The sequence below is a fragment of the Apodemus sylvaticus genome, chromosome 19 (genome assembly GCF_947179515.1).
Source record: "Apodemus sylvaticus chromosome 19, mApoSyl1.1, whole genome shotgun sequence".
In the NCBI taxonomy this organism is placed as follows: domain Eukaryota; kingdom Metazoa; phylum Chordata; class Mammalia; order Rodentia; family Muridae; genus Apodemus; species Apodemus sylvaticus.
The window spans coordinates 1,512,101-1,529,891 of record NC_067490.1 but is presented as its reverse complement, the minus strand read 5'-3'; the positions used below and the strand labels follow the sequence as shown (position 1 = coordinate 1,529,891).

The following is a 17,791-nucleotide window of genomic DNA, read 5'->3' as shown; positions in this document are numbered from 1 at the left end:
GTGTGGTTGCTGGGATTTGAACTCAGGACCTCTGGAAGAGCAGACAGTGCTCTTACCCACTGAGCCACTGAGCCACCTCTCCAGCCCCCTTTGGGATCTCTTGCTTGGGATTGTTTGGCATCAATTACCCAACTAGGAATGACTTCAAGCATGTGCCATTCTGTCCACTCAGATTCCTGGACCTGAGTGGATATGACTTATACCGTCTGTCGTCAACAGAAATACCAACAGCAGAGACAAGAATATCTGAGTTACACTTTATTCAGAGAGCTTGCATCTGACCAGGGAGTGGATCCTAAAATAACTGCCTCTCATCTTCTCTCCAGCCACAGGCTGAGAAGGAAACAGAGAAGGAGGCAGAGAAGGAAACAAAACCCATCAATTATTCCAGAATTCAAGTTCTGTCATTGGTCAGGTGGTCAGTCACACACTTCTAAAACCTGTGACATCCATACCTGTCCACTTCCTGAAGCTCTGAGGACTGAGTTCGTATCTGTTACTATCCTTCTGCTCCCCCAGGGTCCTCTGTGCTGGGGAGGGGTTACATCACAACAAACCAGTAGCAGTAGGTATGCGCTAAGCTGTTAGTAACATCCATGTGGATCGCTTTTTAAAATGTGGAGTGTTTTGACCTTATCCATTCCTCTCACTCCCTGTCAGTATGAAATAAAATCTACTTAAATTGCCTCTCATTATTTTTTATTGTATATAAATTACACATTTCAGTCGAGTGTGATGGTACATGCCTATAATCCCCACACTTGGGAAGTAAGAACAACAGGATCAAGAGTTCCAGGTTGTACCAGGATGGGGGGGGGGGGGGAATACTGGGGGAGAGGCTACCTTCTCAGAGGTGAAAGGGAATAGAGAAAGGACCTCTTGGGGGGGAGGGGGGAACAGGAGGGAGGCAGCATTGGGGGATGAAAATGAATAAATAAATAAATAAATAAATAGCCGGGCAGTGGTGGTACACACCGTTAATGCCAGCACTTGGGAGGCAGAGGCAGGAGGATTTCTGAGTTCGAGGCCACCCTGGTCTACAGAGTGAGTTCCAGGACAGCCAGGGCTATACAGAGAAACCCTGTCTCGAAAAACCAAAACAAACAAACAAAAAATGTTAATATACCCAAAAACCCTCATACATATTTTTATTATGTACCTTTAATTATTTAAAAAATAATATTTTTAATTACGTGTATGGCCGGGCGGTGATGGCACACGCCTGTAATCCCAGCACTCTGGGAGGCAGAGGCAGGTGGGTTTCTGAGTTCGAGGCCAGCCTGGTCTACAGAGTGAGTTCCAGGACAGCCATGGCTATACAAAGAAACCCTGTCTCGAAAAAAACAAAATCCAAAAAACCAAAAAAAAAAAAAAAACCAAAATTACGTGTATGTGTATTTGGGTATGAATACGTGTACATGACTGCAGGTGTCAGGTGAGGCCAGAAGTGGTAGATCCTTCTGGAGCTGGAGTCATAAGTGGTTGTTTGTGGGGAATTTGGGTGCTGGGAATCGAATTCGAGTTCGCTGAGCAGTCTCTCCGGCCGCTTATTATATACCTTGTTTTCCTAATCCTGATGTGTACTCCTTTTATCCCAGGCTGTGGAGACTAGCTAGTCAACACAGTTTGTATTGATTGAGAGCGGCACCCGCGCACAAACCATTAGGGGGCGACGGAGAGCTTGGACACGGCTGTGCACGAAAGCCTCTTGCCGGAAGCGTCAGGAAAGAGGCTGCGCGATTTGAACCCTCCCAGCCACTGTCGAGCCCTGGCCGGAAGAACGCGACTCCTTCCGGGTTTCGCGAGCCTGTGAGACTGTAGAACTACCCAATCCCGCACTCTGGACGAGGAAGCTGTACCGCAGCCGGTGCGAGGCCGTGACACCGCGGGCCTCTCCCGGCCCCGCCGTAGTCCTGGCCGCTCCGCGGTTGCGCGGCCGGAGCGGGACGCGTCGCTATGGCGACGCCGGCGGGGCTGGAGCGGTGGGTGCAGGAGGAGCTGCACTCCGTGCTGGGGCTGAGCGAGCGGCACGTCGCGCAGTTTCTGATCGGTACGGCGCAGCGCTGCGCCTCAGCCGAGGAGTTTGTGCAGCGTCTGCGCGACACCGACACTCTGGACCTGGGCGGGCCGGCGCGGGACTTCGCGCTGAGGCTCTGGAGCAAGGTGTGTGTGCCGCCGGGGCAGTCCACCCACAGTCACATTGGCCTTATTCTTTGTTTTGAGACGCAGTGTAGCTGTCTGTTCAGTGATAGCCTGCAACTTTGGATATAGTACACAGGTTGGCTTCGAACTTGCAGCTAGCCTACCTAGTACTGGGATAACAGAGAGACCTACCATTCTTGGTTCTGCCCAACATTTAATTTCGTCCTCTGTTATCTAGGTATGTTAGGTCTGTGGAGAGGACTCAAGAGAGAGGGATCTACATATATTTGTAAACTACGGCCCTTGTTAGTTACAGCACACACTCCAGACCTAAGGATGTAGTTCATTTGGTAGAATGCTTGTCTAGCATACAGTTAGCCTTGGTTCAATCCCCAGCCCTGGGAAAGAGTCACTGAGAAGAACAGAACTATGAGAATTACAGTGTAAGAAATAGGATGGAGGTTGGGGATAGATGGTTCAGCAGTTTAAAACCCATGTTATGCATCTAGAAGACTTGAGTTCAGTTCTTAGTCTAGAGTTCAGTTCATCCAGGTCTAGTGGCGCACAACCACCCGTAATTCTAGCTCCAAGGAGATTGGAGGGCTCCTGGCCTTTGCCAGGTTACCCATACATATACACATAAGTAAATGAAAAATCTTGGAAAGAAAATGGGTTTTAGAATGGAAACTGCTTAAGCTCAGAACCGATTCTTATTTTTTTGAGACAGTGTTTCTCTGTATAGCCCTGGTTGTCTTGGAATTCACTCTGTAGACCAGGCTGGCCTCGAACTCAGAAATCCACCTGCCTCTGCCTCCCAAGTGCTGGGATTACAGGCTTGCGCCACCACCACCTAGCTATAATCAATTCTTAAAAACAAAACAAAACAAAACAAAAAAACCAAATTCTATTGTGGGGCTGGAGAGATGGCTCAGGGATTAAGATCACTAGCTGTTCCTCTAGAGGAGAGGGAGGACGCAGGTTCAATAATTTCCAGCGCCCACATGGCAGCTCACAACTCCAATTCCATGAGAACCAACATCCTCACATAGCACACATTGCAGGCAGAACACCAATACACGTAAAAAGAAAAATAGGTCATTAAAATTAGGAAGAAGTTCTATTTCGTGCATATGCCCACGTAAGGCTGTCAGCGTACAACCTGGGCGTGTTGGTTCTCTCCCTCCACCGCCGGATAGTTTTCAGTAACCATTTGCTAAATGGATTCCTGGAAAGGAGTTCAGAAGCTGTGGCGCCATGACCATAGGACAAAACTACATAGAAGAGAAAAGGTGGAGATAGGCTTAAGATAAAGTAATCCCTTGGTAGGCAAATGAGGGTACCGAGGTCAAGAGCTGTCATATCTACTGGCAGGTGCCACGGAAAGCCGTGGTGGAAAAGCCAGCTCGGGCAGCTGAGCGAGAGGCCCGAGCCCTGCTGGAGAAGAACCGTTCTTATAAGTTGTTGGAAGACAGCGAGAGTGGTGAGGAGGCAGTGGGCGCTAACGAGAGCAGCCTCCAGAAGAAGCGGAAGAGAAGGAAACACCTCAGGAAGAAACACCAGGAGGAGGAAGAGGAGGAAGAGGTTTCTGAGTCAGGGAAGCAGAAGACAGGGTAAGTCAGAAGGAATGAGAGAGGGGATTGAAGCAGGCTGTCGGCTGTGGGGATGCTAAGCTTTCTCAATATCCCCCTTTGATCCATTGGGCTGGATTCAGGGGGAGTAAATCACCCACGGAGGAGAAGCCAGCCTCAGAGGATGAGTGGGAGAAGACTGAGCGTGAGCGTCTCCAGGACTTGGAGGAACGGGATGCCTTTGCAGAGCGGGTTCGGCAGCGGGACAAGGACCGGACCAGGAATGTTCTGGAGCGGTCAGATAAGAAGGTGAGCTGAAGAGAGTTCGGTAAATCTGGATTTGGCTGCAGAGTTGTCTCTGGGAAGACAAGAGTTGTCACTAGGGTTCCTGTGGACTCTCTGGCTAAGGCCCTCCCTGCCAGGTTGAGATCCACATAGGTCGTTCATTGAGGAGGGGCAGTGAAGGACATTAGTCATCCTGAGGGGAATTAGCCTCATATCCCTCTAATGATTTCTTCTAGGCTTATGAAGAGGCTCAGAAGCGCCTCAAGATGGCTGAGGAAGACCGGAAGGCCATGGTGAGACCCTAGGTCCCAAAAGTAGTATCTGAAGACAAAGAGAAAGATGGTTGGAGTGGTCGGCCGTAGCAGGAAGGGTCGCAGATGGAGTGTGCTGAGATGCGTCTGGGTGGTCAGGCTCTAGAGGAGGGGCCTGCCTGACAGGAGCCGGAAAGGAATGGACTTGGGTTGTAGAAGGAGAAAGTCACAAATCCTCCACCTCGCTAGGATCAAGTCATTGTGTCTGGGAGTAAAACTCCGCTTCCCCTGTCTTTGAGACTTGATGAAACACAAAACAGCTAGCCTATTGGAAGGCCTCACATCCTCCTCTTTGGAGGTTTTCCACACTCCGAGTGTGCAGGGAACAGTGTTTCAGTGCTGGTAGGATGAGGATTTGACTCTCCCTTCCTGACCCAGGTCCCTGAGCTCCGTAAGAAGTCCCGTCGGGAATACCTGGCGAAGCGGGAGCGGGAAAAGCTAGAGGACCTGGAGGCGGAACTGGCCGACGAGGAGGTCCTTTTTGGGGACGTGGAGCTGAGCCGCCATGAGCGCAGGGAGCTCAAGTACAAGCGACGTGTGCGTGACCTGGCTCGGGAGTACCAGGCAGCTGGCGAGCAGGAGAAGCTGGAGGCCACTAATCGCTACCACATGCCCAAGGAGACTCGAGGACAGGTGAGGGGAGCCCACCCTCAGCTCGTGGGTGAGGCAGTGTGGCGGCTGGTCCCTCCCTCTCCCTTTCACAGCTGGTAGAAGTGATGGTGGGGAGGACCTGGGCAGCCCGGGCCACCTTTCTTCAGCTTTCCTGCTCCTCCCTCCATAGCCAGCTCGAGCTGTGGACATCGTGGAGGAGGAGTCAGGTGCCCCGGGAGAGGAGCAGCGGCGCTGGGAGGAGGGCCGGCTGGGTGCTGCATCCCTTAAGTTTGGGGCCCGAGATGCTGCTGCGCAGGAGCCCAAGTACCAGCTGGTGCTGGAGGAGGACGAGACCATCGAGTTTGTCCGTGCTGCTCAGCTCCAGGGTGACGAGGTGAGAGGAAGAAAGAGTCTGGGATGATGACCTGGGGGCTCTAACGGTGCTGGGACCTCACCATCTCTGTCCCTTCCTCAGGAGCCGTCCTCAGGCCCACCCCTGTCAGCCCAGGCCCAGCAGAAGGAGTCCATCCAGGCTGTGCGCCGCAGCCTGCCAGTGTTCCCCTTCCGAGAGGAGCTCCTGACTGCCATCGCCAACCATCAGGTCCTCATCATCGAAGGCGAGACTGGCTCCGGGAAGACCACACAGATCCCACAGTACCTCTTTGAGGAGGTCAGTCATTATAGCGTGCTACCTAGGGCCCAGCCCTTGAGTTAGTCCTGGCGACTCCTTTGTGTGATGGTGAAGATGTCCTTTCTGCTAAGTCATGAGGCTTTTGAGACTGCCGAGGACACGCTGTCGTTTTGTTCTCCCCAACATCACATCTGCAGCTAGACTGAGTTAAGAACGTGCGGGTCTCCCATGGGAGCAGTGAAATGAACATCTTAGATTTGAACCTCTTGGGCTTCCACCCTGCATGACCTCGGCCCTGCTTTCTCTCTGCAGGGGCCAGGGAACTAAAAGTGAAAGCCTTGTTTCCTACTGTTTGACCTTTTGTCTCCCATAGCTTCTGGGTCACCTCAGCCAGTCTGCCCCAGGTCAGTCAAGTCTGGCAGAGTCTGGTTATAAGCAAAGGTCTGCAGGGCTGGCTTAGCATCCCTGGGGCTCTTGGTTTCTATCTTGTCTGTCCTGCTCTGCCTTCCAGCTTCCTCCTGTTCTCTTTTCTCTGCCTTGCCTGGCTCACCGCAGCGTGTCTACAGAGTAGTAACCCTCTCTTCTCTCCTTTCAGGGTTACACAAAGAAGGGCATGAAGATTGCTTGCACCCAGCCCCGGAGGGTGGCGGCCATGAGTGTGGCAGCCCGAGTGGCCCGGGAGATGGGTGTGAAGCTTGGGAATGAGGTGAGGTCTTTGGGGATTCGTGAGAGGGGAGCCTCTCTCACGTTGCTCACACGGCCCCACACCCAGGTCTGGGCATTGATCATTCCAACCTCCTGACTGCCAGGTGGGCTACAGCATCCGGTTTGAGGACTGCACATCAGAGAGAACTGTTCTCCGCTACATGACAGATGGAATGCTGCTCCGGGAGTTCCTCTCTGAGCCTGACCTTGCAAGTTACAGGTGCGTGTGGTATGTGTGTGTGTGTGTGTGTGCACGCGCCCGTGTGCATTGTGTGTGTGTGTTTTTGTGTGTGTGCATATGTATGTGTGTATGTGCGCATGTGAATGTGTGTATGTATGTTTTTGTGTGTATGCATATGTATGTATGTGTGCATATGAATGTGTGTATGTATGTGGATATGCATGTATATATGTGTGGATAAGAAGACAATTTGGAGGAGTCAGTTCTGTCCTTTCACCATGTGCTTGTGTTCGGGGGATCAAACTCATGTCAGCAGGCTTGGTGGCCAGCGCCTTTACTGCTGAGCCATGCTACCAGCCTCATCCTGACTGCTTTTCTTGGCCAGTTCCCAGATGGGCCACCCACCATGTTTACCACCTGCCAAAATTACATAGTTGGAATGCTTGACTTCTCCCTAGACTCCCCCAACCTCAGTCCCTGTTCACCCTTAGGACCCTCCGTCCTCCCTGTGACCCAGCCCTGTACTGCTAAGACACTGTCCCTTCTGCCTCACCATCTCCCACTTCCTCCCCAGTGTGGTGATGGTGGATGAAGCTCATGAGCGGACCTTGCACACAGACATTCTCTTTGGGTTGATCAAAGACGTTGCTAGATTCCGACCTGAGCTCAAGGTCCTGGTGGCTTCAGCCACACTGGATACTGCCCGTTTTTCTGCCTTCTTTGATGACGCCCCTGTCTTCCGAATCCCTGGACGCAGGTTTCCAGTTGACATCTTCTATACCAAGGTGCCCCACACTAGGGCTTCAGTGTGAGGCAGAGGAGCTGGGGCTGGTTTAGGAGAATGTCCCAAGGGAAGGGTTTAATGGACACCCAGAGGGGGGTGGGGTAAATGATGCTGAGCAGGGACAGGAGCCTGAGCACGTGGCCCTTCTGTGACCCTGTGTCTTCTTCCTCCTTTCCAGGCCCCAGAGGCTGACTACCTGGAAGCCTGTGTTGTGTCTGTGCTGCAGATCCATGTGACCCAGCCCCCTGGGGATATCCTGGTGTTCCTGACAGGACAGGTGTCTACGGTGGTGGGAAGTGGTTGGAGTGTCTCAGGGGAGGACAGGCCTGCTGTGGGTCCCGGGGCTGACTCGAGGTCTCTTGCCATCCTGCTCCACATTCAGGAAGAGATTGAGGCTGCCTGTGAGATGCTCCAGGACCGCTGCCGCAGGCTGGGCTCCAAAATCCGGGAGCTCCTGGTGCTGCCCATTTATGCCAACCTGCCCTCAGACATGCAGGCTCGCATCTTCCAGCCCACACCCCCCGGGGCCCGGAAGGTCAGTGGGAGAAACCCTCCCCTTCCACCTGCACCACACACACAAGTATGCCGTCCCCTGCACGTTGTTTGCTTGGCTGTTTGGACACAGCTGAGGAGCAACCAGGCCCTCGCCTTCTAGCCAGAGAGAGTTGAAATCAGCATTAGCAAGTTCAGTGTACGCCAGGACGCATATAAGTGGACCTTTGAGACAAATCCTGGGGACGTCCTAGGGGAAGGCTGAGATGTGTTTGAAGTCTGAAATGAGTGAGCTTGGGAGTCTCAGGTGCTGCAGACAGAGCTGAATAAGCCAAGGGCCAGGACAGAGCTGTTGTAGCAGTCAGACTTTAGGCAGGCAAATGGCAACCAAAAGATTTTAGGCGGACATATGACTCACTGAACAACTATATATTGAGGGTCTTGAGCTGGGGGCTCGAGTGGTCAGGCACTTACCCAGCACTTGGGAGGCCCCAGCGTCGAGGCCCAGGACACGCTGCCTGGGGAGTGGGCTGAGGTGAGGATTCCCAGTGTGCACAGTAGGACTTACAGCCCGATGGGAGGAGACTGGGCATGTAAGCCTGCCTTAGTTTGTACTGGGTACAGCGGAGAGACTCGGGGCAGCACGGGAAGTCAGAAGAGGAGGAGCAGAAACTCTCTAGTAGTGGGAGGCGGCCAAAGGGTAGAGTAGAGGAAGAAGGGAGGGCTGTCCTGTCGGGGGTGGGGGTGGGGGAAGAACTGGTACAGAGCACCTCACAGAAGAGCACTTGGAGGGCAGGGACAAGCACAGTGTGGGGTGTGATCAGAGAGGTGAAATAGTCCCTGGTCTGAGTGACACAGATTGAATTCTGTGGTTGGTCCTGGGTGTGAATTCACAGCTTTACGTTTTAAAAGGAATGCTCCACATGCTGTTTGGAGGCCAGGTGTAGAAGCAGGGAGGCGGGTGAGGACGCTGCCTCAGAAGTGATGTGTGAGGAGAGATGGGACGTGCTTCCTGAAGCACAACCCTGCATTCTGACTGCCAGCTCCCGCCTGTCCCCTCATCCCCCCATCTGTGGACACTGCCCACACTGCACTGTGCTTCCTCACCTGTCCAGGCGGGCTGGGTCCCTGCGTGATGCTGTCCTCTCACTTAGGTGGTGGTGGCAACAAACATTGCAGAAACTTCCCTTACCATCGAAGGCATCATTTATGTGCTGGATCCAGGGTTCTGCAAGCAGAAGAGCTACAACCCTCGCACAGGCATGGAGTCGCTCACGGTCACACCCTGCAGCAAGGTCAGCCTACATCTATCTCCCTGAGGTAGAGGGAGACACACATCACCCACATATAAAGCTTGTAGTGTTTGAGGAGGGGGATTATCAGTTAACATACCTTTGAGTTAACACCGTCCTGACCGCTTATGTGCCTCCCCTCTCTTTCTAGGCTTCAGCCAATCAGCGGGCTGGCCGCGCAGGTCGAGTGGCTGCTGGGAAGTGCTTCCGCCTGTATACAGCCTGGGCCTATCAGCATGAGCTGGAGGAGACCACAGTTCCTGAGATCCAGAGGACAAGCCTGGGCAACGTTGTGCTGCTGCTAAAGAGCTTAGGTGATGGGGCTGTCCTCTTGATCTTGATGAGACACTGGAGGTAGTGCACCTGTGGACTCTCTCTATTCCTTTCTCCAGGGATCCACGACCTGATGCACTTTGATTTCCTGGACCCTCCTCCATACGAGACCCTGCTGCTGGCTTTGGAACAGCTTTATGCACTTGGCGCCCTCAACCACCTTGGAGAACTCACCACGGTGAGCTGAGCTGAGCAGCACGGGCTGGGACAGTGTGAAGGAAATCGTCTGCTGGCTCCGGGGACTCCTGGGTGGGTGGGGCCAGGGGCTCCTGTACTGGTGGAAGGAACCTGAGAGAAACTGGCCTCACCTTTCCCTCTTCCTTTTCAGTCTGGTCGAAAGATGGCAGAGCTGCCTGTGGATCCCATGTTGTCTAAAATGATCTTGGCCTCTGAGAAGTAAGTCTCCACCCAGTTCCAGTTTTTAATAATAATAATAATAATAATAATAATAATAATAATAGTAAGTCTTCCCACCCAGTTCGTTTTTAATAATAATAATAATAATAATAATAATAATAATAATAGTAAGTCTTCCCACCCACCCAGTTCCAGTTTTTAATAATAATAATAACAACAACAATAAAACAACTATTGTTTATTATTATTATTATTATTATTATTATTATTATTATTATTATTATTTTGACTTTATCCTCTTCTTACCCTGCTCAAGGTACAGCTGTTCAGAAGAGATCCTGACCGTGGCTGCTATGCTGTCTGTCAACAATTCCATTTTCTACCGGCCCAAGGATAAGGTCGTCCATGCCGACAATGCCCGTGTCAACTTTTTCCTCCCTGGTGGGGACCACCTGGTTCTGCTCAATGTGTACACACAGGTCACTGGGCAAGTGGGAATTTGGGAAGTCTGGGGGACTTGAATCCTGTTGTGTACTTAAGGCCCTTCATCTTTACAGTGGGCCGAGAGTGGCTACTCTTCCCAGTGGTGCTATGAAAACTTCGTACAGTTCAGGTCCATGCGCCGAGCCCGGGATGTGCGGGAACAATTGGAGGGGCTCTTGGAGCGTGTGGAAGTCGGCTTGACTTCTTGCCAAGGTGACTACGTTCGTGTGAGAAAGGTCAGTGTGTTTGACATTATTTTCTTTTTATCTCCTATTGTCTCTTCTTTGTTTGTTTTTTTCAAGACGGGATTTCTCTGTGTAGCCCTGGCTGTCCTGGAACTCACTCTATAGGCCAGGCTGACCTTAAACTCAAGAGATCCACCTGCCTCTGCCTTCCGTGTTCTGGGTTTAACGGTGTGTGCCATCACCACCTGGCATCCTGTTTTTCTCTCTCGTATATGTGTAAGTGCATGTGTAAGTAATGGACAGCCTGCAGGAGTAGTCACTTTTTAGTGTGACAAAACTTTTCCTGGGGAGATGCTACACACGCTACACACATCTCTCACCCTACATAGGGAGGGTGCCCACAAGTGACCAGAATACAAATACCACTAAAGTCTATCTTGTTGAACCAATGAATTTTATTTGGAATATGGGTAAGGGATTACTGAGTTTCTTGCAGAATGTCTAAAAGATAGCTTTACTGAAGCCCACCCAGTATAGGTGGCTCCTCATCAGGTTGGAAAGTGTCCTTTCCAAGTGACTTGGTTGGTCTAATCCTCTTTTAGCTAACCTCGTTGGTTTCTGTTTCTTCCAAGCAGCTGGTCAGATCTCAAGAATCTTTGCAGTAATCTTTGGCTTGTCTGAGGGGGACATAGCATTTATTGCTTTCTCTGTCAGGAAGGGATCTAGTGAATCTAGTGAGTTTCTGGGACTTCCTGAAGCTGTTTTGAGTTGTTTGCCTTCCAGGTTAAAGAGCAGTGTGGTATGTTTTAAACTCAGAAGAAACTATTAACATTCGTTCACATTACCACACCTCTAGATTAGCGTTTCTTGAATCCACTACCGAGGGGCCACAGCAGCTTCCCTGCCTGAGCACTCTCCAGGGTGTTGTTTATTGGAGCCCATTCTTCCCTAGAGAGCACATCAAGTGGGTTCCTCACTGGGTCCTCACCTTTTTAGTTCTCCAGAAACCTGATCTCAGACGTGGGAAGTGGTGCCTGACCTGGTTTTCTTGCCTGCTTCTTAGGCCATCACTTCGGGTTATTTTTACCACACAGCAAGGCTGACTCGGAGTGGCTACCGCACAGTGAAACAGCAACAAACAGTGTTTATCCATCCCAACTCCTCTCTCTTTGAACAACAGCCACGCTGGTTGCTCTACCATGAGCTTGTCTTGACCACAAAGGAATTCATGAGACAGGTAAGGAACTCAGATGGATGGAGACGGGGTGGGAGGAAGGTGGGGGACACAATATGCTAGCACCTTAAGCTCAACTCATATGAATGGGACTGGCATGGAAACATGAAGGTTCATTAGTTTAAGGTAGGGTCAAATGTAACCAAATATAAATTAGATTTAATGTATGCTTGGGATGTAGCTCAGTGGTATAGTCCTCAACGCTATTACAAGTAAATATAGGAAATCTTTTCTAGCAGCTGTCTTCTAAGATCTGAGAATTTTAATTAACTCAGTATTTGAAGTTGGGCTTGATGGCATAAGTCTATAATCCCTGGTATTCAAGAAGGCAGGAGGGTCATATATTCAAGGTCTATGTGGGCAACATAGACACTTTCTCAAAATGAAAGTGTCGGACTAGCCAGGCAGTGGTGGCGCATGCCTGTAATTCCAGCACTGGTTAACAGAGTACGTTCCAGGAGAGCCATGGCTATACAGAGAAACCCTGTCTTGAAAAAAAAAGTGTGGGGCTGGAGAGATGGCTCAGTGGTTTAGAGCACTCACTGTCCTCGCAGAGGTCCCAGGTTTAGTTCCCAGCACCCACATGGTATGTAGTTTACAACTGCCTGTACTGCAGCTGCAGGGGATCCTATCTTCCTCTTGGCCTCTGCAAGCACTGTAGTCATGCACATATATATACATCAAAAGTAAAAAACATAACCGGAGAGATAAATCTTCAGTCAAGAGCACTAGCTGTTTCTCTTCCACAGGACCCAGGTTCAATTCCCAGCAACCACATGGTGGCTCACCTGCCTTTAAAGCCAGTACAGACATATGTGCAGGCAAAACACCAATGTACATAAAAATTTAAAAAATATGGATAAAATAGAGGGAAGGCTAAGGAAATGTTTGTGTAGCAAGCATGAGGCCCTTGGTTCTGGAATAAATAAAATTTTCACCAAGTACTGGGGCCATACAAGCACATTAAGCAGATGAAATCTTTCCCGAGGAGTAGGCTCTTCCTTGCAGGACTCTCTCAGGCTCACTTACCTGGTAAGCACACGGCAGGGTCAGTCTGCCCTGTTAGTGAGAAGCAGCCAGGTGTCTTTTTCTTGTCGAGTCAATGGGGAAAGAGGCTCCTTCTTTGACCACACAATTAAGGTTCTGATTTGGAAGTAAAGGAACCCTACTGATCTCTGCTCCCTCTTACAGGTATTGGAGATTGAAAGTAGCTGGCTTTTGGAAGTGGCTCCCCACTACTATAAGGCCAAGGAGCTAGAAGATCCTCATGCTAAGAAAATGCCCAAAAAAGTCGGCAAGACACGAGAAGAGCTGGGCTAGAAAGTGACATGGACTGAGCCTTGCAGCTCTTTTTTCCTTCCATACTTTATTTAATATCTAGTAAACAAAATTATTTTTGGAATGAAGTGTGTGAGAACTTTGGAACCTAGAGAAAGTGATGTGAAAATCTGCCTTATATCATTGCTTAAACTTTATTATTTACAAGTTAAATTACACAGCAGCTTTACACAGCATGATGGAAAGGAAGGAAGGAAGCGGAGAGTGGCGGCTGGCTCTGGACATTCTTGTCCACCTCCACCTCCTTTTGTGCGTAGCAGTCTTCAATGCAGCCTTCACCCAAGTCTGGATCAGGCCTTGGAGCACAGGTGGAAGCTAGGCTCTGGTTCCGACAGCCCCAGGGCCACCAGGGCTCCCACCAGCAGCTTTTTCACAGGCGTTGATGGTGAGTGTGAAGGCATCATCTGCAAAGACAGGTTAATGGAGGCTGGGGAAGAACAGACATGTTCTAGCCTTTACCCCTCCCAACCCAGGCCCAGCACTCACCTTGTCCAGGTGATGGCGACAAATGAGGCCACTGGAATTCAGGTAGAAGGTGGAAAAGGCATCAAAGGTCCTAGGAAAGGGAGAGGTGTTCTGAGGGAAGAAAGCTGTCTGAAGGCTTAACTTTCAAGTATTTATTAAAATGAGTTCCTAGTCTGCCATGTGTTAGGTCATCTGGTGAACGGCTTTATTTGAGACAGGATCTCAGTATGTAGCCCAGGTTGACTCCCAACTCTCAGCTTCAACACTGGGACCACAGTCACACCATTGTACCCAGCCACCTGGGAACTTAAAACACCTAATGCTCAGGTTGAATTAAGCTCATCGAAATCAGAGTGCCATTGGTACAGAAGGCCTCAAATGTGTTCCACGGTGCAGCAAATTTGTTGAACAACAACCTGTTTTACTGTTGTGAGTGGGTAACTGCATGTGCCACGACAGAAGACAATGAACGTCCTCTCCTCCATCATGTGGGTCCCAGGTTGTCAGGCTTGGAGGCAGGTACTTTTACTTACCCAACGAACCATCTCACCAGCCCAGATATCAATCATGTAAATGCTTAAGTGCAGTGTTAAAGGCTTGAGCCTAGTTATTTGGGGGGATGTACCAGCCAGAAGCAGCCATGTACTTTACCTAGAGTTAAATTCAGGACACATTTTGTTTCTGAGGTGGTTTCATGCAGCTGAGGCTGGCCTTTGACTCCTGATCCTCCAAGAGTTATTTGTTCAATAACTAAGTACTTATCACTCATCAGGTCCAAGTAACATAAGAAACTCAAAGTCAGGAATGATTTCTTTTCTTTTCTTTTTCTTTTGGCTTTTAGAGACAAGGTTTCTCTGTGTAGTCCTGGCTGTCCTGGAACTCACTCTGTAGACCAGGCTGGCCTCGAACTCAGAAATCCACCTGCCTCTGCCTCCCAGAGTGCTGGGATTACAGGCGTGCGCCACCACCGCCCGGCTCTTTCTTCTTTTCAAGACAGGATTTCTCTGTATAGCCCTGGCTATCCTAGAACTCACTTTGTAGACCAGGCTGGCCTCAAACTCAGAAATCCCCCTGCCTCTGCCTCCCAAGTGCTGGGATTAAAGATGTCTGCCACCACCGCCCAGCTCAGGGATGATTTTTCTTAACAGACACAAAAATCCACTAATTTTATGAAAAGCAGGCTGGGCCACTGAGATGGTTGTGTATAGGTACCTACAGACGAGCCTGAGGACCTAGTTCAATCCCCAGGTTGTGCATGGTGGCGGAGAGAGCCCATTCTCACAAGCTGTCTTCTGAACACTCATTTACTTGCTCTAATGTGCATTACTACATACATGCACACAAACACATTTTAAAAAAAATTAAAAAGACTAAAAGTCTCTACCTTTAGGAAGTCTACAGCCAAACCAGGGCAAGTTAAAGACTGCTGGGAGACAAGCAGTATTAGGGAAGCTACTGTAGTTCTAGCCTCTTCCCTCTTACCGGTAAAGATCCTCTTTATCACGCCTGTAGAAACGCAGGAAGAGCATATGTATGGGCAGACCTATTAGACGCCAGCGGGCTTGTAGGGTCCAGTTCTCAGGGTGGCGGGTCAGCTGCAAAATTTCCAATTGAAACTGTGCAAAATAGTTCCAAGCCAGGAAGCGGCAAAGGGTCAGGGACATAACGTAAAATGTCCGGCCCCTGTGAGAATCAAAGGGACAGGAACGTCAGGACTGCCAAACCGCTTCAGCCAAGGTGTGGGATGAAGCAGGAAGCAGCTAGAACCTTCTCTGGGACAAGGCCCAACCAAGTACTTATTTAGCGTGGGTCCTCTTCTCCCCCCCCTCCCTCGTCCCAACTCTCACTTGGTACGAATGTTCAGGATCTCATTGATGAACTCTACATCCATTGAATATATAGTGTAGTCATGGGAGCGAAGGAAGAGGGTAGGAAGCTAGGCGGAAGAAGATGGCATCAAATCAGTGGGAAAGAAAAGATCCAGTTTGAGAATATATGTAACTTACTTTTGAGACAGGGTATGTAGCCAATCTGGCCTTGAGTTTGGAATCCTCTTCCCCCAGCCTCTAGAGTGTCACCAGTTTGGCTCCTTAGATACCTATCTCTAGGGTCTTCTAACTTCCACTCATCCTCTCCCTACCCTGCCCCAAGTGAAATGTCATTTTCAATTTAACTGTCCTTAATTCAAGCAGGGGCACCCTTGACCCAGAAAAGTATTTCACAGTGCAGCTGTATCCTTGTCTCACTTTACCAAGACAAGTAACTGACTAGTCTCCATATTTTCCTGCTAAAGAGCTGCTTACCTCTTGTCTTAGTCTCTCATGCATGACAGCCAGGTGTTCCTCCATACTCTGATCTCCTGACGGAGTGCTGGGGGAAGGATGGGCAGGTCCAGGGGCTTGGAAGGGTATCACAGCCCCAGGATAGGGGCAAGGAGGCCCCTCAAAAAGGCTCCTAAGCCCATCCAGGCAACCACTGTGTAGCTCTGGTCCTGGTCCCTCCTCCGTCTTTCTCAGAGGAAGAACCATACTCAATGAGTTGAGAGCCTGGACCTGAGAGAGAGGTGGGGGAAGAGCCTGGGGAAGAGGGTGGGTAGGAGGATGTGGGGGTGGTAGTGACCAGTGAAGAGGAAAAGATGGAGAAGTTGGTGGAGTGGAGTGAGGCCACAGGGGTGGGAATGGTAGAGGCCGAGGAGAGTGCTGGTCCTAGAGAAAAGAGAACAGAAAGAAAAAAAAAAATCAGATGTCTAAGCATGGTGGTATTAGGGGCCAAGAGAGGGCCGGCTGCCCATGGGTTCTGGGCCAGCCAGGGCTACATAGACCTAGTTTTGGTTTTTTGTTTGTTTTTTTATTTGAGTACACTGTTGCTGTCTTCAGACACACCAGAAGAGACACACTGCTCTTAACCACTAAGCCATCTTTCCAGCCCCCAGACCTAGTTTTAAAAACAAAAACAAAAATAAGCTAATGTTCCTTCATCCCAGCTGGGCTGTTAAGCTTCAAATCCTACCTGCTCCTACCTGCAGAAGAGAATTTACCATAGGGAAGAGAGATGGACTCATCTATTTTTAATGAAGACTTGAAGAATGTCAGAGGACAACAGCTCCACCTTTCCCAACTTTAGAGAGAACACCTTTAAATTTATGACCCCATCATTATTCTGGGACAGTTTCACATCTCTCAACCAAGAATTCTAAGAATGTCTTTTATGAATGAATGGTTTGTTGCTCCATGGGAGAAATGATGTGATCTATATATAACATGTGTCCATGACTCTGAAACAGAGTTGTGCAGAGCAAAGAACAAGTGAAGGTATGAATAATTTTGAGTTGACTCTATCGAAACCTCTGGCACTTTGCCTGCACCTCAGTTTCCTGGAAATAGAGAGACATATATATACAGGACGATGAATGTAAATTAAACCCATAAAGTAGTACATAAACGGAAGCTATTATTATATATTACATGTTATATATTATTGTTTTCGGCACAATTAAATGACAATTGGACCAATTGCTGAAGGGTGAACTCGGTCACTAACGCTGCTTCTGCAAGGATGGCAGGTCACCAGAGGTCAAGCCTGAATCCAAGTCTCTTGGCGTCCAGGAACCCCAGGAGCAGGGGTACCACAGGGCCTGGCCGAGCCCTCCAGGAGCCTTCCCCGCCGGGGGCGTGGCCGTGCGCCCGCCGTACCCCAGAGCCCGACGCGGTGCAGCGGCCAGCCTTGCGGGCAGGACGGTTCTGCAGGTGCACCGCAGGCCCGCAGTTCCGGCCTCTCTGCCCTGCCCTTCAAGTCACCTCCAGGCACAGGTAACGAACGGCAGGGACCAGGGCGCGGTGTCGCGCCTCACATGGGACACCGCTCCCCGCACTTCACCGGGGACGTCGGTCCTCGCGGTTCCCGCGCCCCTCAGGCGTGCAGCACCCGAGTGGGAAGGGGCGGCGGGGGCCTCTGCGCCTGCGCGGCCCGGCGCCCCGCCCCGCCCCTCACCCGGCTCCGAGGAGGGTCTCCGCCCGCCTCTCGCTGCCCGCCGCCGCCTCACCTGGGGTCGCACCTGGTAGGCGCGGAGGCAGGGCCCGAGGCGCCGAGCGGCCCCCGGGCTCGGACGATACATGGTGTTCCAGGGGTGAGAGGGCGCCTCCCGCGTCCCGTCTCCTCGCCGGGCAGCGCGCCCCGGAGCCGGCTTCGTGAAGGGGAAAGGAGGGAGGGGGCAGGGGCTGAGGAAGGGAAACGGAGATACCGTGCGCTTGCGCACAACGGGTCCGCAGCAGCCCTGCGCCGCTATGCGGGAGTGCGCCTGCGCCTGGCGGGCCGGGCGCTCCCAGGGCGCCTGCGCAGCTTCTTGTCAGGCCTAGCAAAATCAAAATGAGGGAAGGTTGGACTGAATGTGGTTTAATGAGAATGAGGGGCATGT

General features: G+C 50.8%; 2 protein-coding genes across 3 annotated transcripts; one reads left to right on the top strand and one right to left on the bottom strand.

Annotated features, from left to right (window-relative positions):
- The first annotated feature begins 1,796 nt into the window (after positions 1-1,796).
- Dhx16 (DEAH-box helicase 16) lies at positions 1,797-12,976 on the top strand. The gene is made up of 20 exons (XM_052162954.1): positions 1,797-2,163; positions 3,514-3,752; positions 3,854-4,019; positions 4,232-4,288; positions 4,685-4,939; positions 5,088-5,291; positions 5,373-5,567; positions 6,124-6,234; positions 6,338-6,453; positions 6,989-7,199; positions 7,377-7,475; positions 7,581-7,733; positions 8,845-8,985; positions 9,134-9,296; positions 9,375-9,493; positions 9,644-9,711; positions 9,989-10,151; positions 10,230-10,391; positions 11,404-11,577; positions 12,766-12,976. The coding sequence occupies exons 1-20, from the start codon at positions 1,957-1,959 to the stop codon at positions 12,892-12,894; spliced, it is 3,132 nt and encodes a 1,043-aa protein (XP_052018914.1). The 5' UTR covers positions 1,797-1,956; the 3' UTR covers positions 12,895-12,976.
- A 51-nt stretch (positions 12,977-13,027) lies between these two features.
- On the bottom strand, positions 13,028-17,656 carry C19H6orf136 (chromosome 19 C6orf136 homolog). Of its 2 annotated transcripts, none has more exons than XM_052162963.1 (6): positions 17,432-17,656; positions 15,681-16,082; positions 15,225-15,313; positions 14,860-15,060; positions 13,399-13,468; positions 13,028-13,316 (listed from the first exon to the last, which is right to left on the bottom strand). In XM_052162963.1, the coding sequence occupies exons 1-6, from the start codon at positions 17,489-17,491 to the stop codon at positions 13,203-13,205; spliced, it is 936 nt and encodes a 311-aa protein (XP_052018923.1). In that variant the 5' UTR covers positions 17,492-17,656; the 3' UTR covers positions 13,028-13,202. The 2 variants fall into 2 exon arrangements, with proteins under 2 accessions (XP_052018923.1, XP_052018921.1); XM_052162961.1 differs by having other exon boundaries at positions 17,420-17,654.
- Positions 17,657-17,791: the final 135 nt, after the last annotated feature.

Bases quoted from the DNA above. Each gene is read 5' to 3' on its own strand.
- C19H6orf136 (XM_052162961.1), bottom strand. From the start codon at position 17,491: ATGTATCGTCCGAGCCCGGGGGCCGCTCGGCGCCTCGGGCCCTGCCTC. The intron at 15,314-15,680 runs GTAAGCAGCTCT...TCTTCCGCCTAG, and splicing joins ATGAGAGACTAAGACAAGAG to CTTCCTACCCTCTTCCTTCG. The intron at 13,469-14,859 runs GTAAGAGGGAAG...TCCCTTTCCTAG, and splicing joins GATAAAGAGGATCTTTACCG to GACCTTTGATGCCTTTTCCA.
- Dhx16 (XM_052162954.1), top strand. From the start codon at position 1,957: ATGGCGACGCCGGCGGGGCTGGAGCGGTGGGTGCAGGAGGAGCTGCAC. The intron at 4,940-5,087 runs GTGAGGGGAGCC...CTCCCTCCATAG, and splicing joins CCAAGGAGACTCGAGGACAG to CCAGCTCGAGCTGTGGACAT. The intron at 10,392-11,403 runs GTCAGTGTGTTT...CCTGCTTCTTAG, and splicing joins ACTACGTTCGTGTGAGAAAG to GCCATCACTTCGGGTTATTT.